This window comes from Siphateles boraxobius, unplaced genomic scaffold, assembly GCF_051911475.1.
Source record: "Siphateles boraxobius isolate OS27281-9 unplaced genomic scaffold, OSU_SipBor_1 19, whole genome shotgun sequence".
NCBI lineage: Eukaryota > Metazoa > Chordata > Actinopteri > Cypriniformes > Leuciscidae > Siphateles > Siphateles boraxobius.
In genome coordinates this window covers 22,152,701-22,180,418 of record NW_027508799.1, presented here as the reverse complement: position 1 = coordinate 22,180,418, position 27,718 = coordinate 22,152,701, and the positions used below count along the sequence as shown (strand labels likewise).

General features: G+C 38.1%; 5 protein-coding genes across 11 annotated transcripts in view; 2 read left to right on the top strand and 3 right to left on the bottom strand.

The window, feature by feature from the left end:
* The first annotated feature begins 973 nt into the window (after positions 1-973).
* Positions 974-6,450, top strand: slc26a3.1 (solute carrier family 26 member 3). The gene is given in 19 exon segments (XM_077234266.1): positions 974-1,127; positions 1,356-1,495; positions 1,603-1,713; positions 1,848-2,008; positions 2,080-2,244; positions 2,360-2,512; positions 2,616-2,698; positions 2,924-3,071; positions 3,168-3,281; positions 3,377-3,454; positions 3,600-3,695; positions 3,867-3,973; positions 4,070-4,139; positions 4,228-4,320; positions 4,584-4,679; positions 5,400-5,624; positions 5,742-5,793; positions 5,882-6,015; positions 6,130-6,450. Coding segments are annotated over 19 exon segments (2,199 nt in total). The 5' UTR covers positions 974-999; the 3' UTR covers positions 6,175-6,450.
* Positions 6,451-7,360: 910 nt separating this feature from the next.
* On the bottom strand, positions 7,361-10,758 carry cbll1 (Cbl proto-oncogene-like 1, E3 ubiquitin protein ligase). 4 transcript variants are annotated; one of them, XM_077234291.1, is made up of 6 exons: positions 10,693-10,758; positions 9,618-9,776; positions 9,412-9,518; positions 9,222-9,305; positions 9,070-9,143; positions 7,361-8,673 (listed from the first exon to the last, which is right to left on the bottom strand). In XM_077234291.1, exons 1-6 carry the CDS (start codon positions 10,703-10,705, stop codon positions 7,644-7,646), a joined length of 1,467 nt encoding a protein of 488 aa, XP_077090406.1. In that variant the 5' UTR covers positions 10,706-10,758; the 3' UTR covers positions 7,361-7,643. The 4 variants fall into 4 exon arrangements, with proteins under 4 accessions (XP_077090406.1, XP_077090407.1, XP_077090408.1 ...); XM_077234292.1 differs by having other exon boundaries at positions 9,412-9,515; positions 10,693-10,746; XM_077234293.1 differs by lacking the exon at positions 10,693-10,758 and adding an exon at positions 9,933-10,024.
* Positions 10,759-12,526: 1,768 nt separating this feature from the next.
* bik (BCL2 interacting killer) lies at positions 12,527-15,758 on the top strand. 2 transcript variants are annotated; one of them, XM_077234264.1, is made up of 6 exons: positions 12,527-12,613; positions 12,706-12,734; positions 13,820-13,920; positions 14,003-14,143; positions 14,257-14,368; positions 15,315-15,758. In XM_077234264.1, the coding sequence occupies exons 3-6, from the start codon at positions 13,826-13,828 to the stop codon at positions 15,405-15,407; spliced, it is 441 nt and encodes a 146-aa protein (XP_077090379.1). In that variant the 5' UTR covers positions 12,527-12,613; positions 12,706-12,734; positions 13,820-13,825; the 3' UTR covers positions 15,408-15,758. The 2 variants fall into 2 exon arrangements, with proteins under 2 accessions (XP_077090379.1, XP_077090380.1); XM_077234265.1 differs by having other exon boundaries at positions 12,553-12,613; positions 14,260-14,368.
* mcat (malonyl CoA:ACP acyltransferase (mitochondrial)) lies at positions 15,501-18,027 on the bottom strand. 2 transcript variants are annotated; one of them, XM_077234263.1, is made up of 5 exons: positions 17,780-18,026; positions 17,307-17,637; positions 17,107-17,194; positions 16,384-16,601; positions 15,501-16,227 (listed from the first exon to the last, which is right to left on the bottom strand). In XM_077234263.1, exons 2-5 carry the CDS (start codon positions 17,499-17,501, stop codon positions 15,817-15,819), a joined length of 912 nt encoding a protein of 303 aa, XP_077090378.1. In that variant the 5' UTR covers positions 17,502-17,637; positions 17,780-18,026; the 3' UTR covers positions 15,501-15,816. The 2 variants fall into 2 exon arrangements, with proteins under 2 accessions (XP_077090378.1, XP_077090377.1); XM_077234262.1 differs by having other exon boundaries at positions 17,307-18,027.
* A 4,866-nt stretch (positions 18,028-22,893) lies between these two features.
* rap1b (RAP1B, member of RAS oncogene family) overlaps positions 22,894-27,718 on the bottom strand; it is a 55,911-nt gene continuing 51,086 nt past the window's right edge. For both annotated transcript variants that reach the window (XM_077234296.1, XM_077234295.1), the window contains exons 7-8: positions 23,991-24,106; positions 22,894-23,837 (exon numbers count right to left, since the gene is read on the bottom strand). In XM_077234296.1, the coding sequence (XP_077090411.1) occupies positions 24,020-24,106 (87 nt within the window). In that variant the 3' untranslated portion in view covers positions 22,894-23,837; positions 23,991-24,019. The remainder of the gene's footprint in view (positions 23,838-23,990; positions 24,107-27,718) is intronic.

Genomic DNA, 27,718 nt, shown 5'->3' with positions numbered 1-27,718 from the left:
CACTCTTTCCTGGAATTGGGCCATACAGGACTTTAAATTGATTTGAATGATATTATATGTTGCCTGAAAACAAAAGAGAAGCATATGCTGTAAAAATAGGTTACTTAATGTGATTTAAGAAGTAACATCATTTCTGGTATGGAACAACATTCATATTTACCAATCAGATCTTAGAGTTAGGCTGAATAACATGATAGCCAAATAATGTCTCTCTGATTTCAGGTGTAGGTTAGGATTATAGTCATAGAACTTTAATCGTGTGATTGGAATGTGGTTCCTGGACAAACAAAGGATATCGATCCAGGAACAAGTTCTATTTGGTTAAATCACATTTTACAAAATAGAAGTTGCAGAGTCATATCGCACAATACTGTACATGTAATCGACAACCATGTACATCCGTTGACTCAGTAAACAGTCAAAATTTGATATAGACGTATCTAATCAGTCTGAGTAATTTCAATCCGGGCAAAAGGAAATTCAGTAGCAGGGAAAAAAAGTATTTGTGAACCTTTAGCCATGGTTTTATACATAAACCGGTTATAAAATTTGGCTTGATCTTCATAAAGATAAAAGTCTGCATAAACACATAATAACAATGGCACGTTTTAATGCCTGCATTGAGTACATCATTGAGTAATCATTTACAGTGCAAAGTTGAAAAGGTATGTGAAAACATCTCTGTGATGTTCATTAGTCTAAACGGAGGAAGTTAATCACTGTCTACTGTTGTGACTTCCATGCAGTAATTCATAATTCAAATCCACGTGGGTTCACATACTTTTCCTGCAACTCTATTTTTTATGTTTCCTTCTCTAAAAAGCATGTAAATAAGGAAGAATGACAAAACAAAACCCATATTGTTACAAAATCCTTCAATGATTAATGCTCGCAAAAGACAGCCCACAATATCTGTGATAAGACTAATGATGGCTCCCTCATCAAACAAACCAGACTATATAAAGCCCTCGAGATGCATCTGAAAACGAACTAATCAGGATGCAGCCCTTCGGGAGACACTATGTTGTGGTCAGGCCTCTGTATTCAGAGGATTCCTTTGCAGAGCAGCACGAGAGGATCAACAGGAGCCGCAAAACTCTACGGCACCATCTGAAAGACTACTTCACGTAAAAATCTGTCCCTTCATATAGTCACACCATTTATTCATTGTTAGCCTCTGTCTTCCTTCTGTCTTCTATAACGCATTCATAATAAACTGAAATATGGTATTATAAGCTTATTATAAGCACGTTTGCAGATGTTGTTATTGAGATAGTGTATGGATCTAAACGTTTGGGTCTAAATGATGAAACGGGAAGCTTTAGCAAATTGTGTTGTTATGGTGTACATTGTAGTTGTGATACGAATCGTGCAAAGAACGCAGCTCTTTCCTTTCTTCCAATCATTGGATGGATGAAGAACTACAACATTAAAGAATGGCTGATGGGTGACATTGTTTCAGGCATCAGCACTGGACTAGTGGCAGTGCTACAAGGTATTGCATGTTTTTTTTTTTACATAGATTGGCTAAAATCATTTTTTGAAGACTTCGTAATACAGAAATACATTATAAAATATGATTACACCATTATTTTGCATCAGGCCTTGCATTTTCCTTGCTGTCCAGTATACCACCGGGATATTGACTGTATACTGCATTCTTCCCTGCAATAGTCTACTTCTTTTTGGGCACCTCAAGACACCTGTCAGTAGGTGTGTGATATATTTTTCACTGCATTTACATGATATATGTGTACACACAACATCACAGGATGGCTAATGAATTACAAGTAAAGGTTTGGACATGAGTGACTGAGGTTGCACTTTCTAATTGGACCATGTTAAAGGGGCTTTTCCTATTCTGAGTCTGATGGTGGGCGCTGTTGTCACACGACTGGTGCCTGATGAGGGACCCTCAGCAAACATCACTGGATTTGAAGGGTTGAGCCTGGAACAGCAGAGAGTTCTAGTTGCTTCCTCGGTTACTTTTCTCATGGGCGCATTTCAGGTATATTCTCGAAAAGACAAGTCACCCCAGTATATATATATATATATATATATATTATATTTTTTTTTCAGCTCATAATTGGGCTGCTGCAGGTGGGCTTTATTGTCATGTATCTGTCAGATACTATGGTGTCAGGATTCACCACTGCAGCTGCCGTTCACATTTTGGTATCCCAGCTCAGGTTTGTGTTGGGACTGGACTTTCCTGGTATAAACGGGCCACTTGCCATTGTATATGTAAGTTAAAGTTCTTCTCGTTCATTGCACCAGCAATGTAGACATTTATCATCACACACTGTAGTTCCGTATTACTTTTTAGTGGACATATCAAACATTTGGTCTTTGATTTCAGACTTTGGTGGAAGTTTTTAGCCGAATCACTAACACGAATGTGGCCGACCTGGTGACATCTATTGTGATCATGTCACTGGTGCTTATTGTGAAGGAGATCAATGACAGATTCAAGTCGAAACTACCTGTGCCGATACCTATAGAAGTCATAATGGTAGATATAATTACCACACTAAGACAAAATACATCACTTCTATCAACAAGTAACTCTATCCAATATACAAGCTCTCAAAATTAATGCAAATCTATCCCAACAGACTGTTATTGCTTGTGGAGTCTCTTATGCATTCAACTTCGAGGAGCGATTTGATGTGGTCGTGGTTGGAGAGATGGTGAACGGGTGAGAATCTAACAATATGTGATCTACAATATCGGCAACATAAAAAGTGACTATATTTAATGTGCATATTCAATGGGAACAGATATATTGTGCATATAAGTGATTGCTCTAAATTATGCAAAGACTTTGGGGTTGAAAAATATGAACCAGATGAAATAAAAAAGCAATATAAGCCTTTTCCCAGATGGAAATCAACATCTAATATGTAACATTTCTCATTCTTAGATATGAATCACCGGTTGCTCCAAACCTGGAAGTCATTGAGGAGAGTGCAGTGGAGGCCTTCCCTATGGCCATAGTAGGATTTGCTGTGGCTTTCTCAGTAGCTAAAGTCTACTCCGTCAAGCACGACTATACGATTGATGGGAACCAGGTAAGTCACTGCAAACTATGCAAATTCTGAACTGCTGACTTCGCAATTTTGCAAAAAACACGGACACAGTTTTATATGCTCATCTGTATGTAACAGGAGCTCATTGCATTCGGGGTAAGCAACATATTTGGGGCATCTTTCCAGTCATTTGCCGCCAGCACAGCACTTTCTAGGACGGCTATACAAGAGAGCACTGGAGGGAAGACGCAGGTAAAACTCTCATGCTATTCCTTGATCTGAAGCCATCTGCTTACTACAAGAATACAAAGAATGAATGATTAATGTTCGTTTTATAACATTTGTAGATAGCTGGAGCTCTTTCAGCCATGATGGTACTGATTGTGATTGTCGCAGTAGGATTTCTACTTGAGCCGTTGCCCAGGGTGAGAATTTTTATGTCTTTATACACAGAATATAAACTGCATGAGCTAATATCACAATTTAACTCTATAAATCCCTTTTAGTTATATAAACTATTGACTGTAGATGCAGGAGTCTGTCTAATGACATTTATGCTTTTCTTTTCAGTCTGTTCTAGGTGCTCTGGTCATTGTTAATCTGAAAGGCATGCTGATGCAGTTCAGAGAGCTGCCGTTCTTATGGAAGAATGACCGGCCTGACTTTGTGAGTTTCTCTTTTCATTATTTTGAGAATAATCTAGTCCTCTAGCAGCTTTTATTTTAATATAATGAAAAACCTAAGCATATGCTGATCTAAATTAAAAAAACTTTTCCAGCAAAAACTAAATTGAGATTGGTCCAGATCAAAATGCCCATGTGTCTCTGTTTCTCACAGGTGACCTGGGTGGTGACCTTCCTGGCCTCTCTTTTTCTGGGGTTGGATCTGGGGTTGGCTGTTGGTCTTGGGGCAGAATTGTTCACTGCGGTCTGCAGGACTCAATTGTGAGAGTGGATTCATGATACCTTCAAATGCCAAAATATAGTTTTATTGATTTTTAACTGACCCTGCAAAATATTTGAATATTTTTTTTGGTGCAGCCCACGCTGTTCCGTCCTGGCCAATATTACAGGAACTGACATCTACAGGGATCGCAAAGACTACATTTCTGTGAGTGCTGATCTTGCCCTTCCTCTAGATTATTCTTTCTTTTACAAATACCAAAATGTTGTTTCAATGAGATTTTATTCCATTTCAGATTTCTGAACCTGACGGAGTTAAAATATTCAAAATCCCCTCGCCCATCTTCTTTGCTAACATTGATTTCTTCAGAGATAAACTGGTCCAAGCAGTATGTTTATTGTTATTTTCGAGATTTGGGGTGCCCAATCCTGTTCCTGGAGGTCTACCTACCTGCAGAGTTCAGATCCAACACACCTGTCTGTGATTATCAAGTGCTCCTGAAGATCTTAATAAGCGGGAACAGTTGTGTTCGATCAAGGTTGGGGCAGAACTTAGCAGGAAGGTATCAATCTCCAGGAACAGGAATTGGCACACCTGGTATAGAAAGAGCTGGGTGTTATTTCTCTGGGCTAAATATTAGCTTTCTTCTAGGTGGGTTTTAGTCCTCTAAGAGTGTTGAAGAAAAGGAACAAAGCATTGCGAAAGATCAGAAAAATGCTGCGTAATGGAGAGCTGGTGGTGTCAGATGTATGTCCTAACCATTATTGTGATTTATCAGTGATGTTTCGTATATACTACAACTTTTAGACACAATTAATTTTTTTCTCATGACATTAAAAATACTCTTTTAAAATGTAAATTGTATTTATTTATTAATGGATTATTCCACCTACCATACTGCTTTATTTAAATGAATAGTTATTTATTTCATTAATGTGATTTTAATGGATTAATAGGACAGGATCATGAAGGACACAATCCCACTTCACTTATGGTTTTATTTAAATAATAATCATTTATTTAATTTTAATGGATTAATAGGACAAGATGATAAAAGACACCTATCATACTTTCCATTTAGTTTAAATAAAAAAATATAAATATGTGTTAATGAATTAATAGAACAGGATAATGAAGGACACTGCTGCATTTTTTTATTTATGTAATATTTTTACAATATTTTACATTTGTGCTTCTGCTTCCAATTATCTTCAAAACTTTTTTAAAATAGTTTTTGGTAATTATAACATTCTCAAACGTTTTTTTGTTATTCTAAAATGTAAAATATATATATATAATAGTTAGTAAACAATACTAGTGATGAATGAGTATACAATGTTCTGATAAAGTCCTCAAAAAATGTTGTACTAAATGAAGTCAATCGAAAAACAGAAAACCTGAGTTGTTCCTGCATGATCTGAAATGCATATGGTAACCATATCCACGTCCAATTCTTCCCTCTTCCAGAGAGGCCTTAAGGTGAGACAACCATCAATTACCACGTCAGAGGATGACAGCAACATGGAGAGTCTGGACCAGCCCACTGACTTCTCTGGCCTTCCAATCCAGGTGAACTGGAACACAGAACTGCCTGCCAAAATCTCTGTCCCTCCTGTGAACATGCACAGTTTGGTCCTGGACTTCTCTGCCGTCTCATTCCTAGATATATCTGCACTCAAGGGTCTTAAGATGGTAAAAATGGCTTACTATGAGATACAGCATACTGTTCATTGTCACTGGGCCTGGTTTCTTCTAAGATGGTCAGAAATTCCTCATGTACCTCACATGATACTGTTGTTTTTCTTATAGATGCTAAAAGAGTTTATACGAATTGAGGTGGACGTCTACATAGCATGCGATGGTAAAACAATCTCCTATAAAAGTTGTCCTTATTTCCAGCCATTTTATTCCTAAAGCTCTTAATTAAGACAGGTCTGCTATCTTTACAGTATACATCATGGAGAAACTTAATCAATGTACATTTTTTGATGACGAGATTAAGACTTCCATCTTCTACCCCACACTACATGACGCCATGTTGCACATTCTGGAGAAGCATCCAGATCATGGAGAACTAGAAAAGGTACATAAAATGATTCAATGTTGTGATAATAAATATTTAATTTACAACAACCATCTGCTGTCAAGGTTCTCCATGCTGATATATGTGTGTCTATCTGTGTTGTGCTGTTTGCAGGATATAAGCATGAACAACGGGGTCATTCAGAGAGAGACAGTATAACTGTGTGAGGAACAGAAAACCCTGCTGAAATACTCTTTATATCATAATGGAAAGGTTGTGGTAAATGTTTTATGAGTGCATATAGGGCTGTTTTTAAGTCTAGCCAGTGGATAGACACTCAACTGAGGCTGCTTTAAAAAAAATAAAATGCACTATCCTAGTTTACAGCACATCTATTGTTACCATGTTTACTGGCGATTTAGTGGACTTAAATCACAGGAGAAACTGTCACAAGCGGCGAGCAGAAGCCTACACTCTTTGGATATTACAAATGTAATTGGTTAAGACCATTTTAGCTAACGTTTAATGATAACAATTGTTACCTTACAAGCCAGGTCCTCCTTTTCTCCTCCGTTATGGTCATCACCTGCCGCACGTGTTTCTGCTCAGAGAGCAAAGTCAGCCTCAGGTGATTTCCATTCTCCACGGTCCTGCAAACGTTTCCTCTTTGACGTGTACAGACATGGAAAATGCTGAAAAACTGTAGGCCTAACACATTTACTTTTTAAAGCGCACAATGTGTTTGTCAGTCAGGGCTGCTGACGGATTTCTGAAATCGGTATTCAAGACGGCTCAATCAAATGGTAAATGTAATGTGCTATTATGATATATTTACAGCTTTGTCTCGTCATTAAACGGAGTTTCAGTGTTTAATGTAGTTTTAATTATTTTTCGGCTTTTCTTTTCCTGTTAAGTCCACACCATCCCAGCAAAAATGTATGTTGCAGTGCCTATGTTACTTATTACCTTTATATATTTATTTAAATAAATACATTCAATTAATTAATATCCAATTCCCTCTGTAGAGTGTTTTGGACAGGCCATAATCCAATACTAGAATTATGTATGAATGTATTTTGCTTATGAAAATCCTGTCATGTTAATACATGTGATTTTTATAATGAATGTTTTTAAACAAATTAAGTGTAATAAATGTAAAAGAACTATACACTACCTGCTTTTAATATACATGTTATAGACAGCGAATATGTAAACATTTATGAGACATGTAGGTTTTACAAAAATTGCAAACAGCCAATACATTTTGGACAGCTTAATGTATAACATTTACCTGTCTATTTTCAGCCAAACTTTCAGGACCATTCAAAAAATATTGAATATAAACTCCAAGCTCATTTTTGTCAAGACAGAGATTTTTTTTTTAAATTGATTTTAAGACACTAGGTGAGAGAGTAGATGAACGCAATAAAAGCGCATTTAATTTGTACATTTAATTCTGATTACATTCAAGAAACATTCAACAATCAACACAAGCCCCTAAATTGCAGCATGTATGGGCTCAATTATTGAAAAGTAAATGTTTGAATATCTGACGACAAGATTTAAAACACCACTCAGTACTGATCTCTACTATACAGTTATTATTTTCAGACTATAAAATATGCATTCGAATCCCTGCCAAGTTTACATACTAAATCACTTTGATTAGCAACAACAAAAACACATTATTACTGGTAATATGGTCTGTAGCGGCCTTGATCCGGGTGATGCGGCCCCGGCATCTGTCCCTGTGGAGGGGGACCCTGCATCCGGGGAGGAGGACCCCTGGGGGCCGGCCACATTCCTGGACTCATGCCCCCCGGCTGGTTAAACGGCGGGCTGAGTGTGCTCTTGTCCTCAGGAAACTGTGGGTTGTAATGATGGGGTGGCGGGGCGTTGACAGGGGGTCCACCGTGTTGAGGGGGCGGCCCGGGTGGAGGATGGTTCATAAACGGGGGCATCTGACCAATGAGGTGTCCGGGAGGTGGGGTGATGGGTGGGGGGACAGACGACAGTGGCGGAGGGGCCTGGTTGAAAACCATGTGAGGTGTGTTAGAGCCCTGTCCCGGGTGCGGCATGGGGTGATTGATGGGGGGAGGGGGCGGAGGGGGTCCGTAGTGCTGCTGAGGTGGCGCCATCATGTGATGCGGATGGGTCACGACGGGCTGACCTGGATAGTCTCCGGGGTGATGGTGAGGGGGTGGAGCGTTGCCGGGCTGGGGAAGTGTGTCACGTGATGGTCCGGAGCTCGTAGAATCGTCCTGGATGGGAACTGTGATGAGGTTGCTGTGCTTTCGCGTGGTGACGGTCGAGATGCGGAAGGTCTCCTGAGAGAGAGAGCGGGATGGCCCCATGTCTCCCGGCGGTTGGCCTTGCGGAGGTCGGTGGTCATCGTGGGAGGAAGAGGGAGGTTGGCTGTAGGGGTCGTGACCTTGATGAGCCAGAGGAGGAGGGATGAGCACATGGGGCTTGGGTAGGTGAGGCGGAGGCACGCGGAAGCGGTCGGACACCTCCGAGGATGGAGGAAGGTGCAGAGGGTCAGAGCGGCTGCTGGAGCTCTTGCCGGACCGCATGTGTCGGTGGTTGATGTGGGCCTGCAGGTCCCTCTGGGAAAGATAGGTGCGTTTGCAACCCTGAACGATACTACACATGTAGAGAGAGCCACGCTGGCACTGTTCAATCCGCTGGACCGGGTCTGTACAGCTGTACATGTTCAGACTGGAAACAGAGAGGACATATGGAGAAGCATCAGTAAAAAATCAACGTTATGAACATTAGTACGAACCATATTATTATCAATGTTGAAAACAGTTGCTTTTTCATGATTCTTTCATGTTTAAAAGAACAGCATTTATTTGAAATAGATATTTTTTGTAATATTAAAAATGTCTTTATTGTCAGTTTAATGATACATTTAATGCATCCTTGCTAAATAAAACCATTTCTTTCTTTCAAAAAAAAAAAGAAGTACCGACTCCAAACTTTTGAACGTTAGGGTATATAATCCAGTCCTATATCTACATCAAGCCCAGCATTCTCTATTGTAGTATTAAACAACAGCCATATTTGTATGCAAATGCTTAAGTAGAGGCAAAAACTGCTTCTTATTCTTACCCTGGACACATCTTATCACCCTTCCTTTCATGATGCAATGCACACTCAGAGCAGAAAACATGCTTACATGGGATCTGTAAAGAAATAATATAATGTCACCAAAAAGCTGTCACTTGTAAATTGAACATTTGTTACACATCAACTGCTCTCACCATACGGCCATATGTTTTAATTGGCAGTCCACATTTGTCACAAAAATGGACAGGTGTCTCATCCTTTTCACCGATCAAGTTTAGCTAGAAAAACAAAAAGCAAGAGTGACCACAACACTTCAAACATGAGCAATCGAGAGGGGAGTACATTTGACAATATATATATATATATATATGTATATAGATGTACCTTGTAATCCCAGTACAGCTGCTGTGGGAACCGACGCTGAGTTGCAAATGCATCTCCTGCTTTCACACCACAATCAAATCGGTCTTCCTGCTTGAAATTAAACCCTTCTAGCAGAAACACAAGCTCCTTTTGTAGTGCATCATAATATCTGATAATATTCTTGATAAAATGTAGAAAAATGTGTCATGAAAATATATAGACAATACCTTCTTCTCCAGAATGGGTTTTGGGTGGTAACCGTCCCGTTGATCTCTGTGGTCGTGGGGCAGGTTTATTCCTGGCCTGTTTGGGAAGAAGTTTGATTGGGATCCTCCTCCTGACATCAGGACCACCTAACGGCCCATCCGTACCCTGCATATCATTGTCTGCATTGAAGAACAAAAATTAAGTGTTCATTTTGACCTTCAGTCAAAAACAGCACCTTAATTAGTTGTTAATAGAGGTACATAATCAGTGAACCTCTTGATTGTAAATGGATAATTCACAAAAATAAAATTAACATTCTGTCATCATTTACTCACCCTCAAGTTTTTCTTTCTTCTGTTGAACACAAAAGAAGATATTTTAAAGAATGCTGGTAACCAGACAGTAACGTTAGCCATTGACTTCCATAGTATTTGAGTCCTACTAGAAGACAATGGGTGCCGTCAAATGTTTGATTACCAACATTCTTTAAAATATCTTCTTTTGTGTTCAGCAGAAGAAAGAAACTCCCACAGGTTTGGAACAACTTTAGGGTGAAGAAATTCATTTTTGGGTGAACTACTTATCCCTTAACCAATCACAAACTGAGATATCTGAGTGGTGCTGAATGAAACGCATCTGCATTGCAGTCTGTATCGATTAATTCGAGTTTATATCTAGAGAATAGATGAAACATTTGCATTTGTGCATAAATAAGACTATATTTCTGCTAGGTTAAGTTAACATTAAAACTGATGTGAGCGATACAACAAAATTCCTCTCAGTCGCGATTAGGTTACCCTAAATAACCTCAAAGACGGTATGTATTTATTTACATCATGATGCAGGCTTTTTTTTTTTATAAGATATTGAATAAACGGAATCAGGAAGGTAAACGCCACATTGACATAGAGGCCATAACCGATAACGTTAGTGATATAGGAAAAGGTCTTTAACCAGGCATACACAAGATGTAGCTCGTCTTTCCATACGCAAACATATGTAAACGTTCAGCGCAGTTATTTTGTGGATATAAGAAACGCGTTTTGGGTAAAATAAACCTAAGATTGAAAACCATAAATTTCCCTCCTTGCTTACCACTGTGGTCCATAACTATGTGAAGCCAACGTTCGACGACGCTTCCGTTTTCTACACTTCAAAATAAAAGTCTCTGGTTGTTTTCAAAATAAAACAAAAGGTTTCTGATTGTTTTCCAAGCAAAACAAAACCATTCAAAACAATTAAATAAATATGAAATTATTGTTTACATCTGAATTTCTTCAGAAAGCAATTGTGAATTTAAATTTTCGTTTAATGTACAGGTGTGGCTAAATGTATTGGAAGTGACAAATTTTGTTTCAAAAAGTTTGCTGTTTCAGTATTATTTGATTTTTTTCAGATTATTGTTTCTATGGTATACTGGAAAACACTGATAAGCATTTCATACGTTTTAAAAGCATTTATTGACAAAAACATTCCATATGCAGAGAGTCAGTGTTTATTATGTTGACCATTCTTCTTCATAACCTGTGGAATTCGATCTGGCATGCTGGAAATCAGCTTCTGGACCAAATCCTGACGATCAATTCTTGCCTCGTTTGCGCTTGGAGATAATCACATTTTGTAGACTACTTTTTGTCCACTCGCCTTTTGAGGATTGACCACAGGTTCTCAATGGGATTTAAGGTCCAGGGAGTTGATATGTCCAAAGAACGTTTGAAAAGTAACTGACCCTACTGGGACTTCAAATGGGACAGGTTCTATGGTCAGATGAAACAAAAAAATACGCTTTTTTTGGCAGCAAACACACAGGGATAAAAAAGTACACCATGTGTAAAATGAAATACTCTGCTGTATCTTTAATGCTGTGGACCTAATGTTCTGCCAGAGGTCCTGGACATCTTCTTCAGATACATGGCATCATGGATTCGATCAAATACCAACAGATAAAAAATCTAAACCTGACAACATCTGCTAGAAATCTTATAACGGGCCATGTTTGAATCTTCCAACAGGACAGTGATCCAAAAACAAACATCAAAATCAAAACAAAAATGGGTCACTGAGCACAAAACCAAGCATCGGCAATGGCCATCCCAGTCCCTGACCTGAACCCTATAGAAAATGAGTGGGCTGAACTGAAGAGAAGAAGCGCCAACATGGATCTGGGAATCTGAAGGATCTGGAGAGATTCCATATGGAGGAACGGTCTCTGATCTCTTGTCAGGTGTTCTCCAAACTCATCAGGCATTAAAGGAGAAAACTCAGAGCTGTTCTCTTGGGAAAAAGGAGGTGGCAAAAAGTATTTAATAAAAGGGGGGCAAATAATTGTTCCCAACGTGTTTTGGAGAAAAACATTTATTTCATAATGTTATTTCCCCCCCACTTTCAATACTTTTACTTCAATGGAATTTCGATTTTTGCTAATTTAACTAAAGGATTAACTATGCAGATTTATTTTTTACAGCCATCTTTGATCATATTTACCAAGGGGGAAAATAATTCTGACCAGCACTGTATATACATATAACACTTACACATACAAACAAAAATATTTACATATTTTTACTCTCTCCCTCTCTCTCTATCTGGGGTTAAATGCAAATCGAAGCGATAAGAAGGAAAATTGTAATTTAGGTGCACAGCAAAAGCCATAAAAGTTGCTTGGCCTGTATACCATACAATTAAATAACAGACTTCTGAGAATTCACAGACCCACATCAACGATATTCAAAATATTTACTTACCAAAGACACATAGATAATGAAAGTCATTAGATTTTTGAAATGTAAAAAAAAACGCCCAGAGCCTATAAGTCTGTTTTGGTCCAGCATATTGAATTAAAGCATGAGATCATGAATGAATGAATGAATGTAGTGATATCAAACCCTTTAGTGTCCTCTATTGGTCAGAAATGAAAGTGACACTTCCTGAGTGTAAAGCTGCAGGCGTGGCTCCAGGTGATCACTGCACTACTGAGACACATCACAGCAAGACACCAAGATTAAAGGACGCTGCTGTAAGTCACAGAAAATTCTCATTGATATATATTTCTCACAATACTTCAAACAAATATTCCTTCAAATGAAATTATTTCTTGAAATGTTGCAGGGCGGCGTCCGTTTTAATCTACAAACAAGGTATGATCTTGCTTTTGTTTTCCATTATGCACCTGTCCTTTGTTCTGAACATTTTGACTGCTATTATGAAATTCGCAGTTAGAAACATTCAAGTAGTTATAGATTCAAAATCCATTTAAAATATTCATTAGCGTGCCTTAGGATGAAAACTAGTACTTTGTAGCTATCTAAAGATGACCTCATATTTAAATATACATGTTTTGATAAGATTAAGCAGTTAAAAACGTTTTTAGAAATGAAGAAAAGTCAGAAATTAAGATTTTTAAAAATGATTTAAAAAAAAATCTTTTCCTGGTCTCAGAATGATGACTGCGTCACAGTTTATTTTGACATAATAACCTGTGTTATCACACAGAAAGCATTATTCACACTCTGTTTTAGGTTTTACGTCAACAAACAAGGTAATTGTTCAGAAAAATAGTTCAGTTCGGCTTTGAGCAGTTTGGCTGATTTGAATGAGAATTTGCATTAAACCTGATGATTTCAACAGTCACATGAAGGAGAATGAAAACACGTGTTTTTCTTTTACTAGACCCTCTTAAATGATAAATGTGTTATTTATACTATAAACAATCAAAATGTATTTTAATCACATGCTCTTTCATAACATCAAATAGTGAAAGTAAGGCCGAAGGCGAGGACTGAGTCAGCTTTATGGTGCTTTATGAACTGTGCATGTCTGCGCCATGTTTTTTTATTACCACAGAAGAGCATAGTCCTCTAGCGTTGCAGGAAGCTGTGTTTATGGCTGCAGGTGATTTTCAATACTTGATTGTTTGTGCAATGATGTCATGTTCTAACACTATGGCAGCAGCAATAGACAAAGACACACCCAGTGTCCTCAGGTCACATGGCCTGTGTGTTTACAGAGTGATACTAGTCCGTTGAAAGCAATAGCTGCTGGATCAAGTCACGTGAGACCACAAAGGGCAAGGCGAAATAACAAAGTTCTCTTCCTCCACGCAAACAAAATAAAGAACCGCAGCAGAGAAAGGAAATAGAAAATGGTATCCAGGCAAATAAATGGTTAAATGTGATGCAAGAGACGGTTGCATTGGAGTCATAAACATGATCACACCTTTCAGAACACGATGGTGGAAGAAACGAGACAGCCGAAAAACGCCACATCCCTCCAGGCTGGACCTGGTGATGTAGACTACAACATTGTCTATGTCAATAATATAAGGTAATCATTTGTTCAGATCGAAATATATTGTGAAATACATTATAATATTTTACACACAAATCTTTTTTGGTCTGAATATCAGAGTCACCCAGCTTATTGGACGACAGCTGGCTCAGATAGGGGATGACTTGGACAATAAATGGCGTGAACAACTGCCCGTCCAATTGCAGCCCTTGAATTTTGGGATTTATCTTTACGTCCTAACCAGGACAGCGTTCTCTGGGTGAGTTGAAGGCATTTACTCCCACATGCTCAAATGTCAAAAGCAATCCATTTAGGATTCTTCGAATAAAGAGAGTGACAGTTCTGGGTGTGGTTTGTTATTACTGTAATAAGCAGGATCCTCGGAAACCTCTGGGGGTCTAAAATTATGCCAATGTTGAGGACATCCTGGTTGATTCCACAGCTTCAAAATGGCTGTCAGGAGGCTAAGAAGTGGGCAGCCTGGGTAAGGACAATATTTGTTTTGTGTGTCTGTAAATTGATAAAAATGCGTATAAGTTTTGGGTAAAGACACTCAAAAAGTCACTTTGGTTAATAGTCATAGACTAATCCAATATAGACTACTGTTCAAAAGTTTGGGGTTGGTAAGATTTTTTTAATGCTTATGAAAGAAGTCTCTTCTGCTCACCAAGGGTGCATTTATTTGATCAAAATACAGTAATAGGTAATATTGTCAAATATTATTACGATTAAAATAGTTGTTTTCTATTTTCATTCCTGTGATGGCAAAGCTGAATTTTCAGCATCATTACTCCAGTCTTCAGTGTCACATGATCCTTCAGAAATCATTCTAATATGCTGATTTGCTGCTCAAGAATCATTTGTTATTATGTTGAAAACAGTTGTGCTGCTTGACATTTGTGGAAAACGTGATACATTTTTTCAGGATTCTGCGACGAGTACAAAAATTCAAAAGAACAGCATTTACTTGATTTAGATTTTTTCATAACATTACAGATTTTTTAATTTACTGTCACTTTTGACCCATTTAATAAGTCCTTGCTGAATAAAAGTATTCATTTCTTTTAAAAAACAAAACAAAATCTTACTGACCACTTTTGAACATTAGTGTAAAAAATTGGAGCCTATATTTGAGAATTCCTACGCTAATAGAATATATTTCTATGATTTACCCATGGCATTTACAAAGTATAATTTCTAGTCTAATTCATATTTCAGAGCCATGCATGAGTAGGCAAAACTATATACACTACAGAAATGTCCATGTTTTTTTTTTTGTTGCATTTTGTTACTTTAAATGAAATGCACAGGCCTAGAAAGAATGCTTTCATATTTTTTAGGCTTTACACGACTGTGGCAACCCTGGTATTTAAGTGAAACTGGTATAAAACAAAAGTAATTATTATTATTTTTTCTAATTCTTTTCTCAGGTGCCCAACATTTCTGACTGGCCTCGCAGGACCACATACATACTGGCATCTGCTGTACTATTGGTCACTGTGTCTATCTTCCTTGCAACTTAGTATGGATATGAAGACTGAATGTGACAGTGAGGGGGTCAAGAGCTGGTCTTTGGCTCAAATATAACCATTTTGCTGATTTTTTTTTAAAAAAAATTAAAGAAAACTTCGTATTTTGCATTCTCTTTTATAACTGATTCAAATTAAGTGCTGGTTCACATATATACGTACATATATGTGCAGGTTTTCGCAAGTTAAAAATGTTTTGTGTGCATGTGTGTGTATTGGGTCTATTGCTGGATAATTGGGCCAATGAATTGTTACCTCTTCCTCTAAGCATTTCTGCCTTATTAAAGGAAGCTGGACTTTCCAAACCATCAAGCGCAATAAAAGTTCTAAAAAAAAGAAAACAAAGTGTTTCGTTTCTTTGTATTTATCAGCAAAAACACAACTTTGACTGCACAACCGCTGATCAATCCTCTGTCAGTGTAACATCTACATGCGTATAGTTCTTAAAGGCCTTCATATTGCATTTCTGTAGCGTTGAACCCAAATGTCTACCAGGTCCCACCTCATAGGTGTGAGGAAACTCCTGCCCCTGGGATCTTTCATAAATCTCATGCAGCGTCTGCTCCCATTTAACCGGAGACACCAGCTGTTTGATCAGCTGATTCCGTACGTGCTTGTCATGCATGTACCGCTTGCCGTCCACATTGGAGTGCACGGAGATCTCGGGCCGCCGTACCTCTATCTGTCTGAGGACGTCTCTCAGAGGCTCGACCGCCGGCTCCATCAGTGCCGTGTGAAAGGCCCCGCTAACCGGCAGTAGTCGCGTTCTCATGAATTTCAGCTCTCTGGAATGGCTTTGAAGGAAATCCAAAGCCTGTGTGAGAGAATGTCTGTTACAAGCAGGAAAAGGCTCAACAAATAGGTTTTTGGAAAGTTACATGAAATTAAAATCTATTTACTCTTTTTTAAAGCACATTTCTGGTCTCAATGTTTTGGTCTTTTTGCATTTCTTCCAAATGATGAATCTTACCTCGTTGTGGCCAGCTATTACTCTCCCATCTGGAAAAAGGTAGTTGGCAATGGCACACACAGGCTCTTGGATACCAAGAGACAAACAGTGCTCCCTAGCTTGGACGCAGGTGTATTTGTAGTTGGCCTGAGGTCGGCCAATCACAGACAACATGCCACTAGGTACTTGGTCGGAGGCCTTCTGCATTGCTTCTGCCCTCACCTTTACTGCAAACAAAGCTGTGAGCACAGCACAGAACAGGGCATTTTGAAATAAATGTGTGTGAATCTCCTGAAAATTGTTAACAACATGTCCAGGGCTCTAAGTCATATTTTACTGCCCAAAAAAAAAGTGAAATAATATTTGGATTCACTTCATTTTGATAGTAACTTTGCACCTACATGTCTACTAACTCTCATTAGTGTGTTAGTAGAGTATTAGTAGATTGGTAGGGTTAGAATAAGTTGACATGTATTTACAAAGTTACTTATAGTCAGTAGAATGTACAGTATGTTGAGGGAGCATCAAAATAAAAGAGTTTGCAGATTTTAAGCAGACAGTACACTAATACTGTAATGAAAGTTATTTGACATGGAGTTGCAAAGTTACTTATAGTCAAAAGAATGTTCAAAAGAGACCATCAAAATAAAGTGTTACCTAATAATACGCCTTAAGAAAAGGAAGACTACTGCTATTCAAATAGCTAATTGTGTCTGTTTTTATAAATGTAAGGGTGAGTTTTACCTTCAGCGAAGTTCATTGCACCAGAGAAGACCAAAGCAGCAAATTCACCAACACTAAAACCTGCTGCAGTCACACAGCTCTCAATAGCCTATACAGGGGGTCAATGGGTTTTTCATAAGTACTGACCACATGCACAGTACAGCCAATACTAATAGATGAGCTGTCCTGTCATAACTATTCTGATATTGTGAATAACTTACAGCAGGATTTTCATGGTTCAGTCTTTCTACAGCAGCCAGTGAGCAGACAAACACAGCTGGCTGGCAATGAACAGTCTTCATCAGATCTTTCTCGGGTCCATTCAAGCAGAGTGAAAGCAGGTCATAACCGAGCACCTTCTGAGCGACAGCAAACATCTCTTTGACATTTCCATACTTCAACAGTCCTTTTCCCATACCGACGAACTGACTGCCCTGTCCGGGGAACAGAAGGATAGACGCGCTCCCCGGAACTCTGCGGGTTCTCCTGGGCTTCTCCTCACCAGAGCTGGACTGAGTTCCATCAGATGAGACGGGAACATCTGACAGTTTTCTGCAAAGGTAGACAGTCGCCTTATTCCGAAACAGACGACCTTTACTACAACACCTGAGAGTCACGCTGAGAATCATGATAAAAACGTGTTTGTTAAAATGAAATTCAACAAGTAACGTTATGTTTCAGAATGCACTCTTACTGCGGAGGTCAAATGGACAATACTCTTGTTTTGGAGCGTCATTGGAAGATAACGCACACATGCGTCATACGAACTATACAGTATTTCTGCGATATCATGAATTTAATCAGACAATATTAACATTTAGGAAACCAAAATACTTCTGTTGCACTCTCGTGCTTCTCACATGCCATGTGTGGATTTTTCTTCTGTTCTCGCGTTTAGTCTGGCAAACGACAAAAGCACAGCGTCATCTAGTGTACTGGATGTCATAATCTGTGTTTATGTCGTTCTAATCCAAAAATCTGAATGTTGCTAGGTGTCATGTGGAGAAGCCGTCACAAGGCACATCAGGGGCCCGTTTCAATAAGGAGGTTCAACCAACTCTGAGTTAAAACTTGAACTCTGAGTTGACTTACCCTGAGATGGGAAACTCTGAGTTTTCGGTTACAGAACAGCTGAAATGAGTAAGTTCAATCAACTCTAAATTGACCGACTCTGAGTTAAACGCGTGCATCACAACTATAAAAAGCCATTACCAATGGAGCACAGATATTATGAGTCACCATGGTAACAGCGCCAGACAAAAAGAGGTCTGCATATTTCTCAACAGCAGTACACAAACATTTTTTTAAGCAACCAAGGCAGCAGCGGCGATCGAGTGAGTTAGTTTGGGAGAAAATAGTTGCTCGAGTCAATGCGTAAGTTTACATTTTAATTACTGTTATACAGTGTTGGGTGTAATTACCAAGTAATCTAAATACTATAATTTAATTAAAGTGATTACTCTTAATTCTTCTGTAATATAAAGTAAAATATGATGTCATTGCATTAAATACTGCATAGACTATAGAACAATTCTGTATAAAACAACAGTGGATTTGACATAACATTTTTTAAAGGTATATTTTTAATGTAACCTTCTCTCTCTACACACTTTGGTCAATTCAAGAATAATTAATGCAATTGTATATTGTTAATTTGATAGCATTAAAAGCGCAGTTTATTGTCTCTTTTTGTATTGTTCAAGTGGTTGAGGTTGATATGGGATTTATAAAGTAATTAGTAATAAGTAGACCAATACTTGGAGATAGTAATTATTACATTAATCTAATTACACTGTTGAAGATGTCATTTGTAGTTAGTAATTAATAACTATTTTAGAGTAACTTGCCCAACTGTTATAATATCAGAGGCGAAACTGGGAAGAACAGTATGTTATTCAACCTAATTTTAATTTTCATGTAGGTGCAATCCTGCAGGCATTTAAAAGAACATGGCAGCAGCTGAAAATGAAATGTAAAAACTCAATTCAGTCAGGTAAGGCTTGAGCATATCATGGATGTAGGCTACTTTACAAACATTTGACATATTAAATAACTAAATAGCATCCAGTGTCTAGCAGTGCAGCAGCATTTTTGACATAGGTCTAATTAACACAATTAAATGTTCATTCTCATTTGACTTCTACTCAGCCAACAGACAGAAGGAAGAGGCTCGCAAAGATGGGGATGGAGATGAAGATGCAGAGGAGATGGAGATGCAGAGGAGATGGAGAGGAGATGGAGATGCAGAGGAGACGGAGATGGAGATGGAGAGGAGATGGAGATGCAGAGGAGATGGAGATGGAGATGGAGATGGAGATGGAGATGAAGATGGAGATGCAGAGGAGATGGAGATGCAGAGGAGATGAAGATGAAGATGAAGATGCAGAGGAGATGGAGATGCAGAGGATATGGAGATGCAGTGGAGATGGAGATGAAGATGGAGATGCAGAGGAGATGGAGATGCAGAGGAGATGAAGATGAAGATGACGATGGAGAGGAGATGGAGATGCAGAGGAGATGGAGATCCAGAGGAGATGAAGATGGAGATGGAGATGCAGAGGAGATGGAGATGCAGAGGAGATGGAGATGGAGAGGAGATGGAGATGCAGAGGAGATGAAGATGGAGATGCAGAGGAGATGGAGATGCAGAGGAGATGGAGATGCAGAGGAGATGAAGATTGAGATGCAGAGGAGATGGAGATGCAGAGGAGATGAAGATGGAGATGCAGAGGAGATGGAGATGCAGAGGAGATAAAGATGAAGATGGAGATGCAGAGGAGATGGAGATGCAGAGGAGATAAAGATGAAGATGGAGATGCAGAGGAGATGGAGATGCAGAGGAGATAAAGATGAAGATGGAGATGCAGAGGAGATGGAGATGCAGAGGAGATAAAGATGAAGATGGAGATGCAGAGGAGATGGAGATGCAGAGGAGATAAAGATGAAGATGGAGATGCAGAGGAGATGGAGATGCAGAGGAGATAAAGATGAAGATGGAGATGCAGAGGAGATGGAGATGCAGAGGAGATAAAGATGAAGATGCAGAGGAGATGGAGATGCAGAGGAGATGGAGATGCAGAGGAGATAAAGATGAAGATGGAGATGCAGAGGAGATGGAGATGCAGAGGAGATAAAGATGAAGATGCAGAGGAGATGGAGATGCAGAGGAGATGGAGATGGCCCTGAGCCTGAACGCTGGAAGGCCAATGGCTGAGGGAATTCCTGGAGGGACTTCATCAGAGCCAGTCATTCCCGAAGATTCAAGTGCCTTCATAATATGTAAGAGGTCTGCATATGTGTTATTTTTTATATAGGCTGTTTTTGATATTTCCATATATTTCACTTTGGGTTGGGTTTTTTGTTGTTCCCAACAGATTCTGATGGTAATATCTGTCTTTTGGAGCCTCTTGTCCCAACAGAACCCCAGAAAGTTGTAAGTAGCCTACTCAATACACCAGAAATTATGACAAATAGTATTATAAAATGTGCTCAACCAAATGCTCATCTTCACAGGACGATGAGGATGAAGAAACAGTTTCTGCTGCCACAGAGAGGCCTGCAGAGGAAATGTTAATATTATGTGTCTACACATCAAACAATCTACACATTCACATTTCTTCACATTATTTATGTGGAGAGCCTATAGAGTCTAAGTTTATATAAACGGATATTCTTATCTCTCCCCCGTCCCCAGAGTGTGGAAGAACAGCAGGAGGAAGGTCCATCAACTTCTGATGCACAGATGAACACAGTTCAATGATTTTCAGTGAATGCCAGTTTAATTCTGTAGAATTTGTTTAGAACTACATGATGTAACACTAATCTACTGTATTTTCAGTTCAGTTAAGAAGTAATATAGACTTCATCTTATTAAAAAAATTGGGGGAAAAAACAGCAATGAATAAATGTACCAAAAGAATGAATGAGGTGTTTAAACACTGCTTCCTCTTTAAAAAAGGGGAGGAGACCGAAATAAACTCTGGGTTTACGGAAGTAAACCTGCTCCCGAGTCCCGACCAGGTTAGGTTCACAGAGTAAGTTACCATGGTAACTGACTCTGAGTATAAGTTACCTCTCTTTCAGAAACGGGCTCGACTTACCCTGCTTTCTCAGGTTTGACTTACCTCTCATTCTGAAACAGAAAACCCAGAGTTTTCCTCAATTCAGGGTTAACATACTCAGAGTTTTCACTTAGCCTCCTTTCTGAAACAGGCCCCAGGTCGGGGCAAGTTGTCACACATTTCAATGTTTTTGTTTTGTTTAGTGATTCTGTTGACGACAGTATCTATTGGCCAAAACAATTGCCTGAAATTATATTGGCCTATGTTACCATTAAATGTAGGTTAATAAATTAATAAATCATGTATAAAAAGTAACAATTTACACACACACACACACATAATATATATACATATATCATAAACATATAATATATTACATACACACACATAGTTACTAAGTTACATAGTTACTAACATATTTATATAATATTATACTGTAGCCTATATATTGTTACTAAATGATGGTGTATTCTGAAGTGATGTATGGTTTGAAAAATCACAGGTTAGACAGCAGACGGCTGAATGTGTCATCAGTGGATAAAGGCAAGCACTGGAGTACTGTATGCAGGACCAATATTTTTCATCTGCAGAAACCATACTGCCCAAAACCCATTATCTTCCTGGGAAATTAAAAATAGCCTACCTGTCATCCTGTTTTCCTTTCAGTTCATGCTTAATGCAAAGCAACCGACTTCCTTGCAGCAAACGTGTCATGGTAGAGAGTAAGTTAAATGGCTTCGTTTTTTTATTCATTGGACTGACAGAAAATGCTTAAACAATACACAAAACATTCAACCGGAAAAAACTGGCTTCTTGTGAGCCCTTGCATGGCAATCCAATTTATTAAACTACAGATGCTCGGTTATACAAAATTGCACCACTTTTAATTAAGGCTTTTAAGTTGACACTTGACCATCCACCCACCCTTACCTCCCTCCACCCGCCGCCCATCAGAAGCAGATGATGTTGCATTTGAAATACTGTGCCTCAATCCAAAGGTCCCCCCCCCATTAAAGGTCCCCCGTATTAAAGCCCCCCCCCCCCCCTCCCCTCCCCTCCCCTCCCCTCAAAACCTAAACGGCATCAAGGCATTTGCTCGCAGTAATCAGAACAACACACGACTCGTAATGTTTACCTTTGTCCGCTGCTGCTCGGACACTACCTAAGAGTCATGTTCTTCACTTTACATAGTGCAAATCCTCAAAGCATTCATAAACAATTCATTGTTTGTACATACGGCATGCTGCACCTTGTCGCTTTGATGTTTAAAGAGACAAGTATTTAATGCTACAACATTCTTTATGATTGCACTTAATGCACAATTCATTCTTTTAATTTTTTTTTAATCAATTATTCCCATTTTTTTCGCGCTTAACACAAAGTTCCCACACCCCCACATTCAGTTAATCCAACAGTAACGAAGACAGAAAACGGCAAATTATTACAGTCGAAACAGTCACTAACAGACATCTTTTCCTCACTCTTTACTGACACGATCCAATATTTGGTTTTCATATCCTCGGTTTACACCAGATGCATCAGCAAGCAAGGGGAACGGGGCGAAGTTTGAGTATTGAGAGTGCCAGTTTGTTGTTCTTGTGTATTAAAACCCCCAATTCTTTAAAATATATACTGTATACGTGTCCTACATTTGATCAGGATCAGCTTTGTCAAGAGGGATTTGACTACTTATTATGAAACCACCGGAAAGATGAGCTTCTGACAGATATGGGTGGAACTAAAAACAAAAATTTCAAACCCTTTATTTTGAGTACCCCCTTTTTAAAAAAAAAAGCCTGCTGTACAAAGTTCTTTGTAAACAAAACAAAGAAACCCGGCATGGCCAATGAGATGGAGCTAAGATCACGGAAATGAAGTTTAGGGGGAATATTCATGGGAAATAAAGAAGATAACACAAATTTGAAGGAAACATCTGAGGCTAAGGACAATGATAGTGACAGAAAAAATTATATTTTTGAACTTTTTACATGTACATTACTGTATCCACAGGTTTTTCCAAAGGTAAAACTCAATAGCTGTTGCGAATATAACATCTCCAATGAGCAAAAATCTAGTAATTTTATAAAAGAGAAAAAAGGTAGATGACAAAGAAATCATGTTTAGAATAAAAACAAAAAAAAACAAAAGTTTCAAACAAATTAAAAAACAAAACAAAAACAAGGAGTGAAAGTTAGCTGTAAGAATGGTTTATATAGAAGCTCTTTGGACTTCCTCTCCTCTCTGGCTAAAATAGTGGTGCTTATAAATATCATTGTAATTGCCATGGCAACGTGCACAGCCTGGTTAGACATTCCCTCCTCACATTTACAACGGTGGCTGTCTCCGTTAGCGATAACACTGCGTGTAGGCTCTGTATTTTTTAATTATTTTTGTCTAGCTCTGTATTCATTTACTCATTTAATTTTTTTTATTCAGTTGCATACAGTTAGAATATATATTTATATATTTATATGTAAAAATCTCTTTCTCGCGACATTGGAAAGTGATGATGGTTATCTATGTGCAAAAAACTGTCATGGTACTGTAGCCTTGATTCTATTGGTTGGTTGTTGGTTGGTTGGTTGGTTGGTTTGTTTAAGGGGCATCACCACATAGGAAAGTCCATTCGATGTTAGGTTTTAGTAACGTCGGAATGCTGGCACTGCTGCAAGACACAGCAGTAAATCAGACCTGCAGGAAGAAAAAAAAAGACAAAGAAGTGTAATCACTTTTGGATCTAAATATAACCGGATTTCTATGGTTTCTATAAAAAGGGGCTTTAGAGCATTGATTGTGCTGAGCTGTCAATCATTTCTGCTCAGCCAATGATAGTTGAGATCCTACCTGGCTCAGAGCAAAAGAACAGCTGTATATTAGAGCAGCTGGCAGGTGGACTTTTTGCGTGCCTTTCCAGGTACTGGAGTTTTCCTGTTGATTTGCCGAACCAGGTCATAGAAGATCTGCAGAGAGAGAGAGAGAGAGAGAGAGAAAGTGAGAAAACATTTCTCAGTGAACTCATACATGTGCTGTCAGATTGGATGTGTTTGTAAAGAGGCCCAATCTTAGAAGATACAAGACCAATTTTTCATGATGACAGTCTAAACCTTTGGTAGTCAACCTGTACTTTTACTGTTAGTGTTGTGGTTTTAAGTGTCACTTTGGCTCCAGAACAGTTTTGTAGAGTCAACATACATTTACAGACATATTCGCTATTCTTTAAAGTGATTTTAATTGATTTAATTAAATAATTATAGAAAAAAAAAAAAAAAAAAAAAAAAACCCAAACAAAGTAACCAAACAAAAATCCACAATACAACACAAATACAAAACAAACAACAACAAAAAATAACAACTAAATGAAATGCAAAACAAAAACACACACAAACAAAACAAAAACAAAACAAATCTTGAAAAAAAATAACAACTAAATGAAATTAAATAGAAAACAAAACCAAACAAAACAAAAACAAAACAAATCTTGAAAAAAAATGACTAAATGAAATTAAATACAACCCCCCCCCCCAAAAAAAACAAACAGAACTAAAAAAAATTACAACACAAATCTAAAAAACAACAACAGAACAACTAAATTAAATAATAACAGAACTGAACAAAATATAACAAAAATATGATTTTGGCTGACGACACTCAATCCCTCCTCTCCAACCACCTGTGAGATCATGATCCAGCGATTCCCCTTTTCAAAAAATTCCTGATGGATTGATAAAATCAACGTCTATCCTGCCTTTTTATCTATGATTGTATCTTTTTATCTACATTTGAATATCCTGTTTCCCTCATAATTATATCACATTACAGAGTTATACTACATTATACTAATTATTTTATTTGCATGTCTAATGATACAGTATGTGAAAACCGTATGTTGTCTCCTTTTTTGGCAATAAGATCCCATTTACAGCGAAAATATAAAACCAAGCTCCCGGCTTCTCAATGCAAAGCATATTCAGGTGGTGTTTTTAAAATGTGGCTTTTACAAACAATTGAAATGTGTCCTGGCTCCCAAACTGGGACAAGTCCTACAGCTCTAGACCGAAACAGAGAGAAATCACTCATTCAGAGGAGTGGACACTTCCCCTCACAGATGTTCGGCTCCCAGAGGAGACAAAACAGCTCCTGCATCATCAATCAGTTCCACACAACATCTGCAGCTTTTACGCGATGACCAGAGATAAACTACCGTAGCAGACAGAAACATGTTAAACAACACCGGTAACACAGCAGGATTTGTAGTAAAGTCTCTGCCACCATGTGTTGTGTATAGAAGCAGATTTGGAATGTGAATTGAGAAGGATAAGCTCATAATCCATGCTTCGATATACGTAACAACAGATGATTTCAGTTATGCAAGATAAACAGATCCAGAACTACAGGATGCACCTTACTAAAAGGTTTTGACAATCAGCACAAAGTAGCAAACTTGTGGGGATTAACAGAGCAAATGGGCTTGCCAGAACCCCATCAAATCAATAATGGCTTTCCCCCCCCTTCATTTATTGAATGGAAAGTGGATAAATAAAAAGATTTGACCATAGCAACAATTCCAAGCGAGAGAGAAAGCTCCGCCAGCACCAAATTTCCTGTCTAATCCTGTCATGTCCTGTTCAATTAGCTTTTTGCATTGCTTTGTCCATGAAGATCAACTTTTCAAAGTAACTTACACAAATTTGACTTTGTGTTGAAAATATATTTTGCTCCACCACTGAAAATAGTTTTAAACACAATCAACTGTTGTTGAACAACGGAAAGTGCCAAATACAGAAAAAATATATACTAAATAACAAATGAACAAACTTTTGAACAAACAAAATTCATTTAAACTAGCGCTGTAAAATCAATCAATCGCATCTAACATAAAAGTTTTTGTTTATATAATATATGTATATATATATATATATATATATATATATACACACACACGTGTATATACTGTATATATATATATATATATATATATATATATATATATATACACACACACACACACACACACACACACACACACATAAATATAATAATATATAGACATAATATATAAACAAAAACTTTTTGCGACTAATTGCAATTAATCGATTTGCCAGCGCTAATTAATTGCACAGTATTTTATATTGAAGTTTATGACTAAAAAATGTGTTACCATGATCTATTTTCTTATCATTTATTGCAAAATACTCATATATAAGATATTGGATTATTGCTGTCTTAATATTGAAACGCTTATTGCATATCAAGTTATTTTACACTAAAATATTGACAGATAACTGTACTGTTTCTTACTGTTATAAATTACATGATTATTAGTGGATTTTTAGTACCTTTGGGCTTCAAAAATGAACAAAAAGTGCCCGTTGGAACTTACAAGAAACGTAAGATTGTGAGGGGAAAAAAGCACTCGGGCTGTGTTAACTTAAAGTAATAAATCACTTTTACTTTCACTTTTTTGGTCTCGCTCAACTTAAGTTCCGCATTATCTTATTGAGAGCTCAATAAGCTTGGTATCTGGATTTCGCTTACAGGAGAGTCTGAGACTTTAATGATGACGCAGGTCTGCGCTTTTACATGAGTAAATGAATAATCCCGAAGCAACGCCAAAGCACGATTAAAAAAAGACAAAGACCCCTCAAATCATCACCTTCTGCCCCGCAGTAACCCCTCATAAACTACAAGACATACTCCAGCTCAGCACATGGGTTTCATATAACTCAGCTTGTAAGGAGAACCAAGCAAGCACAGTCATACTGCTATTATAACTGGACTTCCTAACTGACTGAACTCAAAGCAGCACTATGTCATGTAGGCAGAGTCGTGCTGCTCACAAAAGGCCGTTTTGTGTCTGACTGCCGCAGCTGACTGCCTGCTTTGCTAATGTGTGACAACGCTTTCATGGAGAGATATCACTAGCTGACAATGACACTCTTCTGAGACCCCAGCAGAGAAGAGCAGCTCCATGGTGACGCCAGCACAGGCATGACAGAAGACAACTCAAGCCTGACCTGAACTGAAAAGACTAATATATATACGTATATAAATGAATCTTATATATCAATGAATGTGACAGCTTTTCTTCTTTGATTCACCTCTAAATTCCCAGATTTAAAGCTTCCCCTTTGAAAAAGAATTTCATTTCAAATTAATTTTACATTTTTTATTCAATTTATTTGTTTTAAATGTATACACAAAGGTAAGTTCATTAGTCTGGGTTTCCCCATGGTGCCTTCCCGCAGCGCGATTTTATTCACGCTGAAAGGCAGTATGGATACCATGGTCCAGATTTTTGCCTCATCTAGGGAACCAATCACAGAACGGGGAGGGAGCAGCAAGACGATGACGACATCTATGCGACACACCGAAGCAGTTTGTTTATTTCTATGGATTCAACATGGCAGCAGACGCGAAGCTACCTTTTGATGCAGCCTTAGATATTGTTCTAAGTAGTTTAGAATGCAAGTTTATTTTGAAAAAAGAGCAGCTTTTGCACAAACGGCAATAGTCGCTGAACGTCATTGTTTACACAAAAATATCTTACCCATCGTCTTCTTCCTTGTCTAATT